At 35.7% G+C, this 13189-nt stretch overlaps 1 protein-coding gene and 1 non-coding gene across 6 annotated transcripts in view; one reads left to right on the forward strand and one right to left on the reverse strand.

Annotated features, from left to right (window-relative positions):
- Positions 1–13189, reverse strand: part of PPA2 (inorganic pyrophosphatase 2) — a 113795-nt gene that overhangs the window by 32341 nt on the left and 68265 nt on the right. For all 5 annotated transcript variants that reach the window (XM_054484614.2, XM_054484617.2, XM_054484616.2 and 2 more), the window contains one exon: positions 1176–1303. In XM_054484614.2, coding sequence (XP_054340589.1) covers positions 1176–1303 — 128 coding nt within the window. The remainder of the gene's footprint in view (positions 1–1175; positions 1304–13189) is intronic.
- Positions 9169–9276, forward strand: LOC129035870 (U6 spliceosomal RNA). The gene has a single exon (XR_008502365.1). It is a non-coding gene; the product is annotated as a U6 spliceosomal RNA (small nuclear RNA).

Raw genomic sequence — 13189 nt, forward strand, 5'->3', positions numbered from 1 at the left:
CTGGTATAGCCTGTAGGACTGTGAGCTAAATAAACCTTTTCTTTATAAATTACCCAACCTCAGCAGTTCTTTCATAGCAATACTAAGGGCACTAAGGCTCTATTATTTTAAATAGCAGTAGTAAAAAGCAATGCATAAAACAATTATTTTCTGGAGAAGTTGTATAAATGACCTCATCTTTATATCGAAAAGAATTACTATTTGTCAAAAACAAACAAAAACCAAAAACTACCTCATTCTTTACAAATTTGTGACTTGGCAGACTTACCCTGAGGCAAAAATACCATATAGGTTTAAAATTTCAATTATCTCAATAATAAAATGCAAATTTTTAAAAGAAAAATAATGTATAAATTTTCAATCCTTTAAGATAATTTAATCTAAAATAATAATTTTATATTTACATTTAATAATCCCACACAAAGCCCTCAAGATTCGAAGGATTCTTTTAATGTGCTTTCAGAAAAACACTAAGTCCAGCAATCAATTCTTTTACAGCAAAATACCCATTATAAATTTTAAGTTTTCATTAACATGCCTTATTTCACTTATAAAACATACACACTAGTATCCACTTAAAAGTTGGTTTCAAATATTCAATTTACCTAGTGGTAATAACTTTAAAAAAATATTCCATGTTTTAGACTTTAACTCTTTGGCCTATTCTCTCCATTTGTGTCATATTAGAGTTACTTTGTGGTAACTCTGGAGTATTCTAATAGAAAAATCCTATGACAGTAAGATAATTCAGGTGTCCTTTCAACTGTTAAGCAGCTTAGTTCCGTTGTGGTAGAATGAACACTTAGGAGGGAGGCCCCTATGGATTTACATTAAGGATGAGTAACTTTCTCCTCCACAAAACAGTAAATAGAAAGTTTTTCTATGTACACAATTTGCAAAATTAGTCTGATCATGAAATTCCTTCATTTTCCAAGATGTAGGAGCTATAGACACATAGATGGAAATATATATTTTTCAGCCTTGTTGATTCACTTAGAGAGATCTTCTGAAACAAAATTTAAATAATAAAATAATGTTTTTAAATATGTAAGTTAGTAAAAAGCACTTTTTTTACCATGCTATATATACATATTCACATAAGAAACTTCCCAAGTGAAACGAATATTGTACAGGTATCAGGAGGTACATTTTAAAATAAAGATTCTCATCTTCACCTTGTTTTTGAATTCTCCATTAAAAGCAAACTGGTTTTCTGGTTTTCCATCTGGTACCTTATATAATCTAAACCAATTAAGAGTAGCTTCCAGGTAACCCGGTTTGAACTTCTTAACATCATCAATATCTGTAAAGAAAAAACAAAAAGATGTTTTGTTAAGAACCCAAATTAATTCCATTTAGTGGCAGAGCATTGGACCGAAGGAGCCAGGAAACATGGGGCCCAGTCTAACAAGCAGCACAATTGATTATGATACCTAGAGCAGCATCACCATTGATATGTATATCACCTTCAGACTTTTGTATTTTCATATGTATAATACTATTCCTGCACTCTACAAACATTTACAAAGCATCTTCAGACAATGTGCTATGTATGGGGAATAAATGGATGGATACAACAAAGTTCTTTTCATCAAGATACTCAGTTTTTAACCCAGGGAAAGAGACAAAGAGATAAACTGCAATTAAAATGCAATGAGGTTTTAACAGAGATAAACACAAGCAACGGTAATGTCATAGAAGAGGGAGTAAAAGAACGCATTATAAAAGTGAGAAGTACATCACTAACTGGACAAGAGGGGAAAAGGCAGAAGGAACAGCACACATAAAAGCAAGGGACTATATTTTAGAATATACAAAGATGGTTCTGCATGGCTAGAACATCACTGTTAGGAGGCAGGGAGAGGGAGGAGACACCTAGGAAAAGCCAGTCACTGAGGATCATATACACAGTAATCTCCCTTTGTCCACGGTTTTGTTTTCTGCAGTTTCAGTTACCTACAGTCAACTGAATCCAAAAATATTAAATGGAAAATTCCAGAAATAAACAATTCATAAGTTTTAAATTGCATACCATTCTGAGTAGCCTGATGAAATCCTGCACTGTCCTGCTCCATCCTGTCCAAGACATGAATCATCCCTTTGCCCAGTGTGGCCACATTCTATATACTACCCACCATTAGTCACTTAGCAGCCTTCTCAGTTAGCAGATCCACTGTCTTGATATGGCAGTGCTCGTGTTCAATTAACCCTTATTTTGCTTCAGAATGGCCACAAAGCATGAGAGTAGTGGTGCTGGTAATTTTATTACAGTATATTGTCACAGCATATTGTATTGTATACAATATATTTATTAGAGCATATTAAAATTATACTGTTTTGTTATTAACAAAACAGGGATGTTTTGCAAAAATTAATTAATATTGAGTTCCTTGAATGAACGGTTTTCTTATTCAGAGGGGAAAAAAATCTTTTACTCTACCGACGGTGAGTATCTAGAAATGCAATTTAATCAATGCCCAAGATAAATAATTTTCTAGGCCAGGTGTGGTGGCTCATGCCTGTAATCCCAGCACTTTGGGATCACCTGAGGTCAGGAGTTCGAGACCAGTCTGGCCAACATGGTGAAACCCCATATCTACTAAAAATACAAAAAAAATTAGCCGGGCATGGTGGTGATTGCCTATAGTCCAAGCTACTCAGGAGGCTGAGGCAGGAGAAATGCTTTAGTCCAGGAGGTGGAGGCTGTAGTCAGCCAAGACCATGCCACTGCACTCCAGCCTGGGCAACAAAGCAATAAATAATTTTCTATTGCTTAAATCTGATTTATGACTTCATCATTGTACCTTTCTCAAACTATCATTTTCTGTTCCACTGTATATCTTATACAAATCATATAACTTTTATATGATTTTTGTGACTTAGCTCACTGACTTCCAAGGAGAAAGAGAAAGCTAATTATCTAATATCTGCCTCAGTCTAGGAGGCTTTCTCTTCAAAGGTCATAAAGAGGACCCAATAAGCAAAGACACAAATTAGGAAAAAAACTGAAAATTTTATAATGGAAATAGGAAGTATAACTCTCCAAATATAAGCTAAACTTTTCCATTCTCAACTAATTATACCCTAGGAGAAAACAGCTGCATTGTCCCAAATAGCAAAACAAAAAAATTACAGTAAGATATTTAAACATTTTTAAAACCTCAAAAGCAAATGCCTGAAGCCAAATTCTTATATCCAATGCCAACAGTCAGTTCAATAACCCCTCTGAAATTATAAAAAGTTCCAGCTAAAGTGTATAAACTTATTTGTGGTTTATGAAAAGCATATATAGATATATATAAAACTTAAACTTGTTCCTCATGAAATTCCTAAGAGTTAAGAACAAGTATGTTTATATTCAACATCAGAAAACTACAGCTAAGATAGTTTAAAAGGTTTGCCAAAATCTATCCAACTCACTCATGATAGAACTTGTATTATATAAATACAAGACTTCTAATTCCATGACTTCTGCTTTTTCTTCCATATTGCATAGTAACATTGCCCAAAAGTTTTATTTACATTTAAAAAATGTAAGTAAAGATGTATTTTTTCAGTTTTATTTTATCGTGATAAAATATCCATAATATAAAATTTGCCATGTTAAGCATTTTTAAGTGTATAATTCAGTGACATGAAGTATGTCTACAATTTTGTGCAACCATCAACACTATCCATTTGTAGGACATCTTTGATTAGATATATTTTTTACAATCTGTTATTTTAAGAAAAGTGGCAGTTCTCTAGTAGTCATTTATTCCCACTTGTGGAATTAATTTTATATGAATTTTAGAGATGAACTAATCCAATAAAGTTAGGATAATCTGGAAAAGCTATATATGTAATTAAGCTAAATCTATTTCAGTTTCTAATTTTGGTTAGAAATTAAGCTCTTTTAATTGAACTCTACTTGATCAACTTACTGGACTGATTAGTAAAGACTCTACTTTTGTAGAACATTCTGATTAATGTTCACATATTATGTATGCTGACTCTGGCAGAGTACTCTAGAATGAAGCCCACACTTCTATTTCCATCTGTTAAATTTTAGCTTTACCAAGCATCAGGTGTGTTTATTCCCAAACCATTTATGCTAACTGTATCTTTTATTATAATTATGAGATGTAATTAAATATTACATACACCAGTGAATTTATGAGTACAAAAAAGTGTTTGTCTTTATGAAGTTAATTTGAATGTTCTGAAAGAATTCAATAAAACATTGCTAAAATATCTGTTGCCAAATTAAGCCTGGAGCTAGGTGCCATGGCATGCCCCTAACCCCAGCTACTTGAGAAGCTGAGGTGGCAGGATTGCTTGAGCCTAGGAGTTTGAGACCATTCTGGGCAACATAGTGAGACCCCATCTAAAAAGAAAAACAAAAAAGAAAAACAAAAAAATTAGGCCTGGCTAAGAAAACAGTTAAACATTAGGAGGAAAAAAACCATAAAAATCTACAGTTATGCATATAGGCTGCTTTGCAAGTAAGGTAAGAAGAGAATTTTAGATATGAGAGGTCAGGGATATCCTCTGGTGAAATCACTTTAGTAGAGTCTTGGATGAACTGTGGGAGCAACTCATTCAGGTATCTGAAAGGAGTGCAATCTGGGAGGAAGACAGTAAATGCAAATATTCTGAAGTAAGGGTGTGCTTTTAACATTTCAGGGAGAGAGTAAGAAAGTCCTATGGCTAGAGCACAGTGAAAAAACAGAAAGTGTTAGGAGATAAGATTAAGATTAGAGAAGCAGTCACAGGCCAGTCACAGAGGACTCTAAGGGCCATACTAAGGATTATAGCATTAACTTTGGGATGGTTTTGGGCAGAGGAGAAAATGTTTTAAGATCTTTCTATCTTCTATGTAAAGAAAAGACTACATAGAGGAAAAAATGGAAGCTGGAAGTCCAATAAGGAGCTGCTAAGAGAGTCTACTTAGATGAACTGTGATGAGGGCCTAGACAAACGTAGTTGTATGGAGGTAGTAATGAATGGTAAGATTTTGGGTATTTTTTAGAAAGTAAAACTGAGAGGAATTACCAATGGAAAAAAAATTAACAATAATAAACCAATAAAGATGAGACTTACATGAGATTCAAAGAGCAGAAAAGGATAAGCCTGTTAACATTAATAACCTAAATTACAGTAAAACTGAAAGCAGTCCTCAAAATTCTTTCTCTTTTTTTCTTTCCTCTTTCTTTCTTTCTCTCTCTTTCTCTCTCTCTCTCTCTCTTTCTTTTTTGACACAGTGTCTTGCTCTGTCACATAGGCTGGAGTGCACTGTGCAATCACGGCTCACTGCAACCTTGACTTCCAGGGCTCAATCAATTCATCCACTTTTGATTTCCAAGAAGCTAGGACTACAAGTGTGCACCACCATGCTTGGCTAATCTTTTTTTTTTCCCCCCCAGTAGAGTTGCTTTGTTTTGTTTTAGTTGCTTTGTTGCCCAGGCTGGTCTTGAACTCCTGGGCTCCAGTGTTCCTCCTGCCTTGGCCTCCCAAAGTGTTGGGATTACAAGTGTGAGCCACCGTGCCCAGCCTATCACCCCAGATTTTTAAAAAAGGCTTTATAAAGAGTATCATAACTTCTGACAAATAGTATGCAGCCATGATTTACTTTCAAATTTGAAAGTTTAATTAACAAAGATTATATAGAATCTCCTTAAGGGAATTTTTATATTAAAACTATAAAAATATGTTTTATAAATAATCACAGTTCTATATAAATACATTGAAAATATCATAAATTTCTCTCTAAAATTCCAGTTGAAAAACAGGTAATAATGAAGCAATGTAACTGACAAATCTTAAGGTTCCATTGGGTTTTTCCAAGTCCAGAGCTCTCATTTTAATTTAGTTTTTCTTAACTAACTTTGGTTTATGTTTCTATAAAAGAAAACCTATAATAACTTCACAAAAACCTACCATTTTATCTCTGCAGACATGAGATAAATCTAACACAATACTTTCTAAGAGAAACGTTTATGACTTATTTTTTTCCTTCACTGGGGATACTGTATATCTTTCATATAACCAAATTTCCTTTCCATATAAACCAATTCACTTGTTTCTAAAATCTAGTTAGAAAATTCTTTCTACTCTTTTTTTTTTTTTTGAATCCAAAAACACACTCTGTTGCACCAGGGGGGTTTCTAATCACATGCGTTTTGCCAAGACTTCAATATTACCCACACTTCAGAATTAAACATACTTTGGAAGTAAGTTAATAGTAATGATATGACTTCAAAAGCCAAATTGATAAGGTATATTTTATATACAAAGACCATGAACAGTATATATGAGAAAGGAATTTAGAGAAAGTATGAGACCTATTTAGTCTAGAGACATATTAAAACAATAACCTTTAAAAATAATTATATACCAAAAACAAAGAAAATGTTAAGAAATTTTAAACATAAGGAAATTAATACAACACATTCTATAAGTACAATATAATAAATTTAAAGATCAACAATAAATACATTTAAAAACTCTTGCCTACTGAAAAAGAACCACCCCCAATCCCCTGATTTTTTAAATATAGTTAAAAGATAAATATTAAAAGCAAATAAACAAAGAAGAAAAAGTCTTACTAAATAAATAACTTTTGGGTCCAAAAGAAAATCAAAACTCTAAAAATATTCAGAAAATAATGACAATGAGAACACTCAGGAAGTTTCTAAGAAGAACTAAAGAAAAACATGTTTGGAATCAGACAGCACTAAGTTTAAATTCCATTTCTGGTACTTACATATTGTATCACCTTGGGAAAAATGTACTACCTTGTTTCTTCAAATCCGGAATAGGGAAGAAGAAATCAAGGTTGTCATGGGGATTAAATAATGGGTGAAAATCACCTAATAAAAGGGAATAATTCTTAACAAATATCAATCATTATCTCTCCAATTCCTCAAAACTTTGTCCATGAATGCAGCCAAAGTTATACTTACAGGCAAATTAATAGCTTTACAAGCTTTTATCTTTCAAAAATAAATACACAGGCCAGCCGCGGTGGCTCGCGCCTGTAATCCCAGCACTTTGGGAGGCCGAGGTGGGCAGATCACCAGGTCAGGAGATCGAGACCATCCTGACTAACATGTTGAAACCCCGTCTCTACTAAAGAAATACAAAAAATTAGCTGGGCATGGTGGTGGGCACCTGTGGTCCCAGCTACTCGGGAGGCTGAGGCAGGAGAATGGCATGAACCTGGGAGGTGGAGCTTGCAGTGAGCCGAGATCGTGCCACTGCACTCCAGCCTGGGTGACAGAGTGAGACTCCGCCTCAAAAATAAATGAATGAATAAATAAACAAATAAATACACAAACATGAGTTAATTTTTTTAGAAAAATACTAAACAGATTTTCATTAATATTGACTGTTACTTTAATTTGTATAATGCTCCTGAAAAATCAATGTAGGTAGGCATAGTTATAAACAAACACAAAGACTAAAAATAACATATATAAAAAGTATCTAGGCATATATATATACACATACACATGCATACTTATTAATAACTTTTTGCTGTACACATATAGTTTTTCACTTATAGTAAAGACCCTAAATGAATTTGTAATTAATTTCTTATTTAACAACAGACACGTTTACTTTTATCTCTAATATTATTACAATTTAGTTCTTATAAATTTATTTTTTTCCACTGTGTTGAAGTTAAATTAACCCCTTTTTTAAACATTTGGAATGGAGAGGGAATATATAAATAGAATTACTTGAGTGAAGTACCTATAAATATTTATTTCTGAAATGAGGCTTTCACTGAGTTCAAGTATATTAACCAAATTATCAGCAAATAAAAAGACTCCTCAAGTTTCCAAAGCATTCTGCTTTGGAAAAAACAGAGACCTTTTGACAGGAGGGGCACTAAATTCGTGTTTCAATGTACTCCCTCAGGCTAACCTACCTAAAATAGATACCTTATAAAAAGATTAACATCAAAAAGACTCAAAAACAAGATAAGTAACTTTGTAGACCCAAAAGGGAACAAAAATACAAAACAACATGTAGGGCTGCATCCAGGGGCACATAGGAATCCTGATGTGCAGGCAGGTAGGACAGGCTGGAAGCCTGGCTCCTGTCAAGTGAAGGCAGGATGACTATGCGATTTATTGTATATACTGTAATATTTCTGAGACCTGTATCAAGAGAAAAAGCAGTTAACAGCAATCAATCCTTATGTGACCTATGCAAACAAGAATTTTAAAGTAGTTATTATGAACATGTTCAGGACTTTCAGGAAACATGGTCACAATGCACGAACATATGGAAATCCAAGATGAGGAACAGAAACTATAAAACTTAAAAAAAAAAAAAAAGAGCAAAAGGAGGATCTGAAAAGAAAAGTCAGGTAGGTTTAACAGCAGAACGTGGATATGGCAGGAAAAAAAACAAAAAAAAAGGGAAGTGGAAGATAGATTAACAGAAATTATCCAGTCTAAATAACAGTAAGGAGAAAAAGATGAAACAGGAAGCATATTAGTGATTTGTAAGACAATAAAAAGTAGTCCAAAATATGTGTATTTAGTCTCAGAATGCAGGTGAGAAAACAGAGCCCCCTCAAAAGTGAAATAATTATGGCAAACAATTTCCCAATTATGATGAAAAAAAATGAACTTACAGATCCACAAAGCTCAGTATATCCTAAGCAGAATAAATACAAACAAAAGAAAACCTTAGCTCATCAAAGAAAAAAAAAGTTTCTGAAATCCAAAGATAAGGAGAAAATCTTTAAAGCAGTCTGAGAAAAAATAACACATTATACACTAGTAACAAGGTTTACATGAAGGATTAGTTCCAGGACCACCACCTGCTCCCCCCAAAATCCATGCATACGAAAGTCTCACAGTAGTCCTGCAGAAACCAGCTATATGAAAAGTAGACCCTCATTATACTGGGTGTTGCACCCTGAGAATATTGTTATTTTCAATCCTCATTTGGTTGAAAGAAATCCATGTATAAGTGGACCTGTACAGTTCAAACCCATGTTGTTTAGGGGTCAACTGTATGTGAGGTAACAATACAAATGGCTGTTCACCTTTCATTAGAAGCAATGGGGGCTGATAGAAAATGGAACATCAATATAAAGCTTAAAAAACCCTGTAACTTTAAATTTGACATCAAGCAAAATTGTATTTCTATAACAAAGGCAAAAAAAGATTATTTTAGATAAATAGCACATATACTAAAATTGGAACAATACAGAGAAGATTAGCATGGCCCCTGCGCAAGGATGACACGCAAATTCGTGAAGTGTTCCATATTTAAAAAAAAAAAAGAAAGAAAATTCGCCACCAGCAGGACTGCACTAGAAGCATATGTGAAAGTCCTTGAACTGAAAGAGAATGACACCAGGTGGAAACTGAGATCTACACAGATCTTCAGGAAGAAACAAAATACATGGGTATGAAAATGGCAAATATATGGGCAAAAGTAAAAGACACATGTACACAGGCAAATGTATTTCTCTTACTTTCTTTAAAAAACATTTTGTTATTTAAGACAATCTGTAACAAAGTATAAAGAATGAATACATGTTCTGACAGCAACTGGATACATTGCTAGTAGAAATACAAAATGGTAGAGCCACTCTGGTAAACAATTTGACAGTTTCTTACAATGTTAAACATATAATTACCATCTTACTCAGCAAAACTATTCCTGAGTTCCCCACTGGAAATTAAAACATGTTCACATGAAGACTTGTAATTCACTGTTCAGAGCAACTTTATTCACATTAGCCCAAAACTGGAAACCCAAATTTCCAACAGCATGTGAATGGATAAACTGTGGTATAATCTAAAAAATGGAAGACCGTTCAGTAATAAATTAGGAAGAACTAACCTGATACATGCAACAATATGCATGAATCTCCAAAACATTAGGCAAGAGAAAGAAGTCATATATCCAGCCATGTGAATAATAATTGATGCCACAGTCCATTGATAGGTATTTCTAGAAAAGGCAAACTATTGTGACAGAAAGTAAATCAGTGTTTGCTAATGGCCTATGGTAGGAGGAAGGGATTGACTGCACAGGGATATGCGGGAATTTGGGGGTGATGGAAATGTTTTGTGTTATGAATGTGATAGTTGCTAGAAGACTATATAGTTATCAAAACTCACTGAATTGGATACTTAAAATGGGGTGAATTTGACTGGATGTCACTTATACCTCAAAGTGGGCTAAAAAATATAAAAGAGAGAGAGAGTCCCAGCCCTGCAAGATTTCATAATCTAGATAGGCGGGTAGATAAGGAAACAAACAAATTATGAATCTGTGAAATCAAAGACATTTCACAGAATCAAACAAAATAGTGTGGGAGTGAAAAAAGTGGCAATTAACCAACTGCCTTTGCCTTGCAGAGTCAAAGAGAATTCACTGAGAGATGATATTTAATCTGGTTCTCAAAAGATAAAACCACTAAGGTGCAAAACTACCTGGAATATATAAGAAAGGGTGAAAAGCTCAGTGTGTTAAGAACTTTGGATAAACAGTGTGAATGGCTAGGAAAAAAAAGCATTTTACTAAGTTAGAGAATCTGGATTTTTCTGTAAGCTCTGAGGAGTCAAAACCTTTCTTAAAATATGTTTTCTTTAAAATAAAGTAAGTCTGGTAAACAGTGTGGGAGATAAATTTTTGTGTCAGGAGGCTAACTAGAGAAATGTTAACACTGATTCAATGGAAAAATAAGATATGACAGTTTAACACAATAGGAAGAAGGAGGGAATGGACTGAAAGATATTTGAGGTCAAATTGAGGGAATCTGGTGACAAACTGGTACCAACTTAATAAGAAAGATCACTGAAGAACAAGATGACAAAGTTTAGAATGTGTATATGACTAAAACACAACTGCAATAGTTAAAAATGGCAAAATTCCAAGTACAAATGAATGCTTTCTCCCTTTAAAATAAGTTAAAACACACCTATTTAAGATATTTTCAGACTGTGCTAAAAGATATACAAGATATAAAAGATAAACAAGAATACCTGAATAAATGGGAAACATATATCATATCAACAACTGATGTAAAAATTAATGTTTTAAAGATACCAAAAATCCTTGACAATTAGGATTCTAAAATCCGTACACAAGAATAAAGGCAGTCACTTCCAAAATGGCCAAATAGGAACAACTCTGGTCTGCAGCTCCCGGAGAGATTGATGCAGAAGACAGGTGATGATATCTGCATTTCAAACTGAGGTACGTGGTTCATCTCACTGGGACTGGTTGGACAGTGGGTACAGCCCATGGAGGGCGAGTAGAAGCAGGGCGGGGCATCGCCTCACCCGGGAAGCAGAAGGGGTCGGGGATTTCCCTTTCCTAGGCAAGGGAAGCCGTGACAGACTGTACCTGGAGGAACTGTACACTACCGCCCAAATACTGCGCTTTTCCCACAGTCTTCACAACCAGCAGACCAGGGGATTCCCTCCTGTGTCTGGCTCAGTGGGTCCCACGCCCACAGAGCCTTGTTCACTGCTAGCGCAGCAGTCTGAGATTGGCCTGCGAGACTGCAGCCTGGTGGAGGGAGGGGCATCCACCATTGCTGAGGCTTGAGTAGGTAAACAAAGCAGCTGGGAAGCTCGAACTGGGTGAACCTCAGTGCAGCTCTGCAAGGCCCACAGCCTCTATAGACTTCACCTCTGTGGGCAGGGCACAGCTGAACAAAAGGCAGCAGAAACTTGTGCAGACTTAAACGTCCCTGTCTGATAGCTCTGAAGAAGGCAGTGGTTCTCCCAGCATGGCGTTCGAGCTCTGAGAACAGACAGACTGCCTTCTCAAGTGGGTCCCTGACCCCCATGTAGCCGGACTGGGAGACACCTCCCAATAGGGGCCGATAGACACCTCATACAGGCAGGTGCCCCTCTGGGACAAAGCTTCCAGAGGAAGGATCAGGCAGCAATATTTGCTGTTCTGCAATATTTGCTGTTCTGCAGCCTCTGCTGGTGATACCCAGGCAAACAGCGTCTGGAGTGGACCTCCAGCAAATTCCAAAAAACATGCAGCTGAGGGGCCTGTTAGAAGGAAAACTAACAGAAAGGAATAGCATCAACATCAACAAAAAAGGACATCCACACCAAAACCGCATCTGTAGCTCACCAACATCAAAGACCAAAGGCAGATAAAACCACAAAGATGGGGAGAAACCAGAACAGAAAAGCTGAAAAATCAAAAAACCTGAGCGCCTCTTCTCCTCCAAAGAATCGCAGCTCCTCGCCAGCAATGGAACAAAGCTGGATGGAGAATGAGTTTGATGAATGGACAGAAGTAGGCTTCGGAAGGTCGGTAATAACAAACTTCTCCGAGCTTAAGGAACATGTTCTAACCCATCACAAAGAAGCTAAAAACCTTGAAAAAGGTTAGACAAATGGCTAACTAGAATAAACAGTGTAGAGAACACCTTAAATGACCTGATGGAGCTGAAAACCACAGCACAAGAACTTCATGACGCATGCACAAGCTTCGACAGCCGATTTGATGAGGTGGAAGAAAGGATATCAGTGACTGAAGATCAAATTAATGAAATAAAGCGAGAAGACAAGATTAGAGAAAAAAGGGTGAAAAGAAATGAACAAAGCCTCCAAGAAATATGGGACTATGTGAAAAGACCAAATCTACATTTGATAGGTGTACCTGAAAGTGATGGGGAGAATGGAACCAAATTAGAAAACACTGTACAGGATATTATCCAGAAGAACTTCCCCAACCTAGCAAGGCAAGCCAATATTCAAATTCAGGAAATACAGAGAACACCACAAAGATGCTCCTTCAGAAGAGTAACCCCAACACACATAATTGTCAGATTCACCAAGGTTGAAATGAAGGAAAAAATGTTAAGGGCAGCCAGAGAGAAAGGTCAGGTTACCCACAAAGGGAAGCCCATCAGACTAACAGCTGATCACTCCGCAGAAACCCTACAAGCCAGAAGAGAGTGGGGGCCAATATTCAACATTCTTAAAGAAAAGAATTTTCAACCCAGAATTTCATATCTAGCCAAACTAAGCTTCATAAGTGAAGGAGAAACAAAATCTTTTACAGACAAGCAAATGCTGAGAGATTTTGACACCACCAGGCCCGCCTTACAAGAGTTCCTGAAGGAAGCACTAAACATAGAAAGGAACAACCAGTACCAGCCATTGCAAAACCATGCCAAATGGTAAAGACCATCAACACTATG

This window comes from Pongo pygmaeus, chromosome 3 (genome assembly GCF_028885625.2).
Source record: "Pongo pygmaeus isolate AG05252 chromosome 3, NHGRI_mPonPyg2-v2.0_pri, whole genome shotgun sequence".
NCBI lineage: Eukaryota > Metazoa > Chordata > Mammalia > Primates > Hominidae > Pongo > Pongo pygmaeus.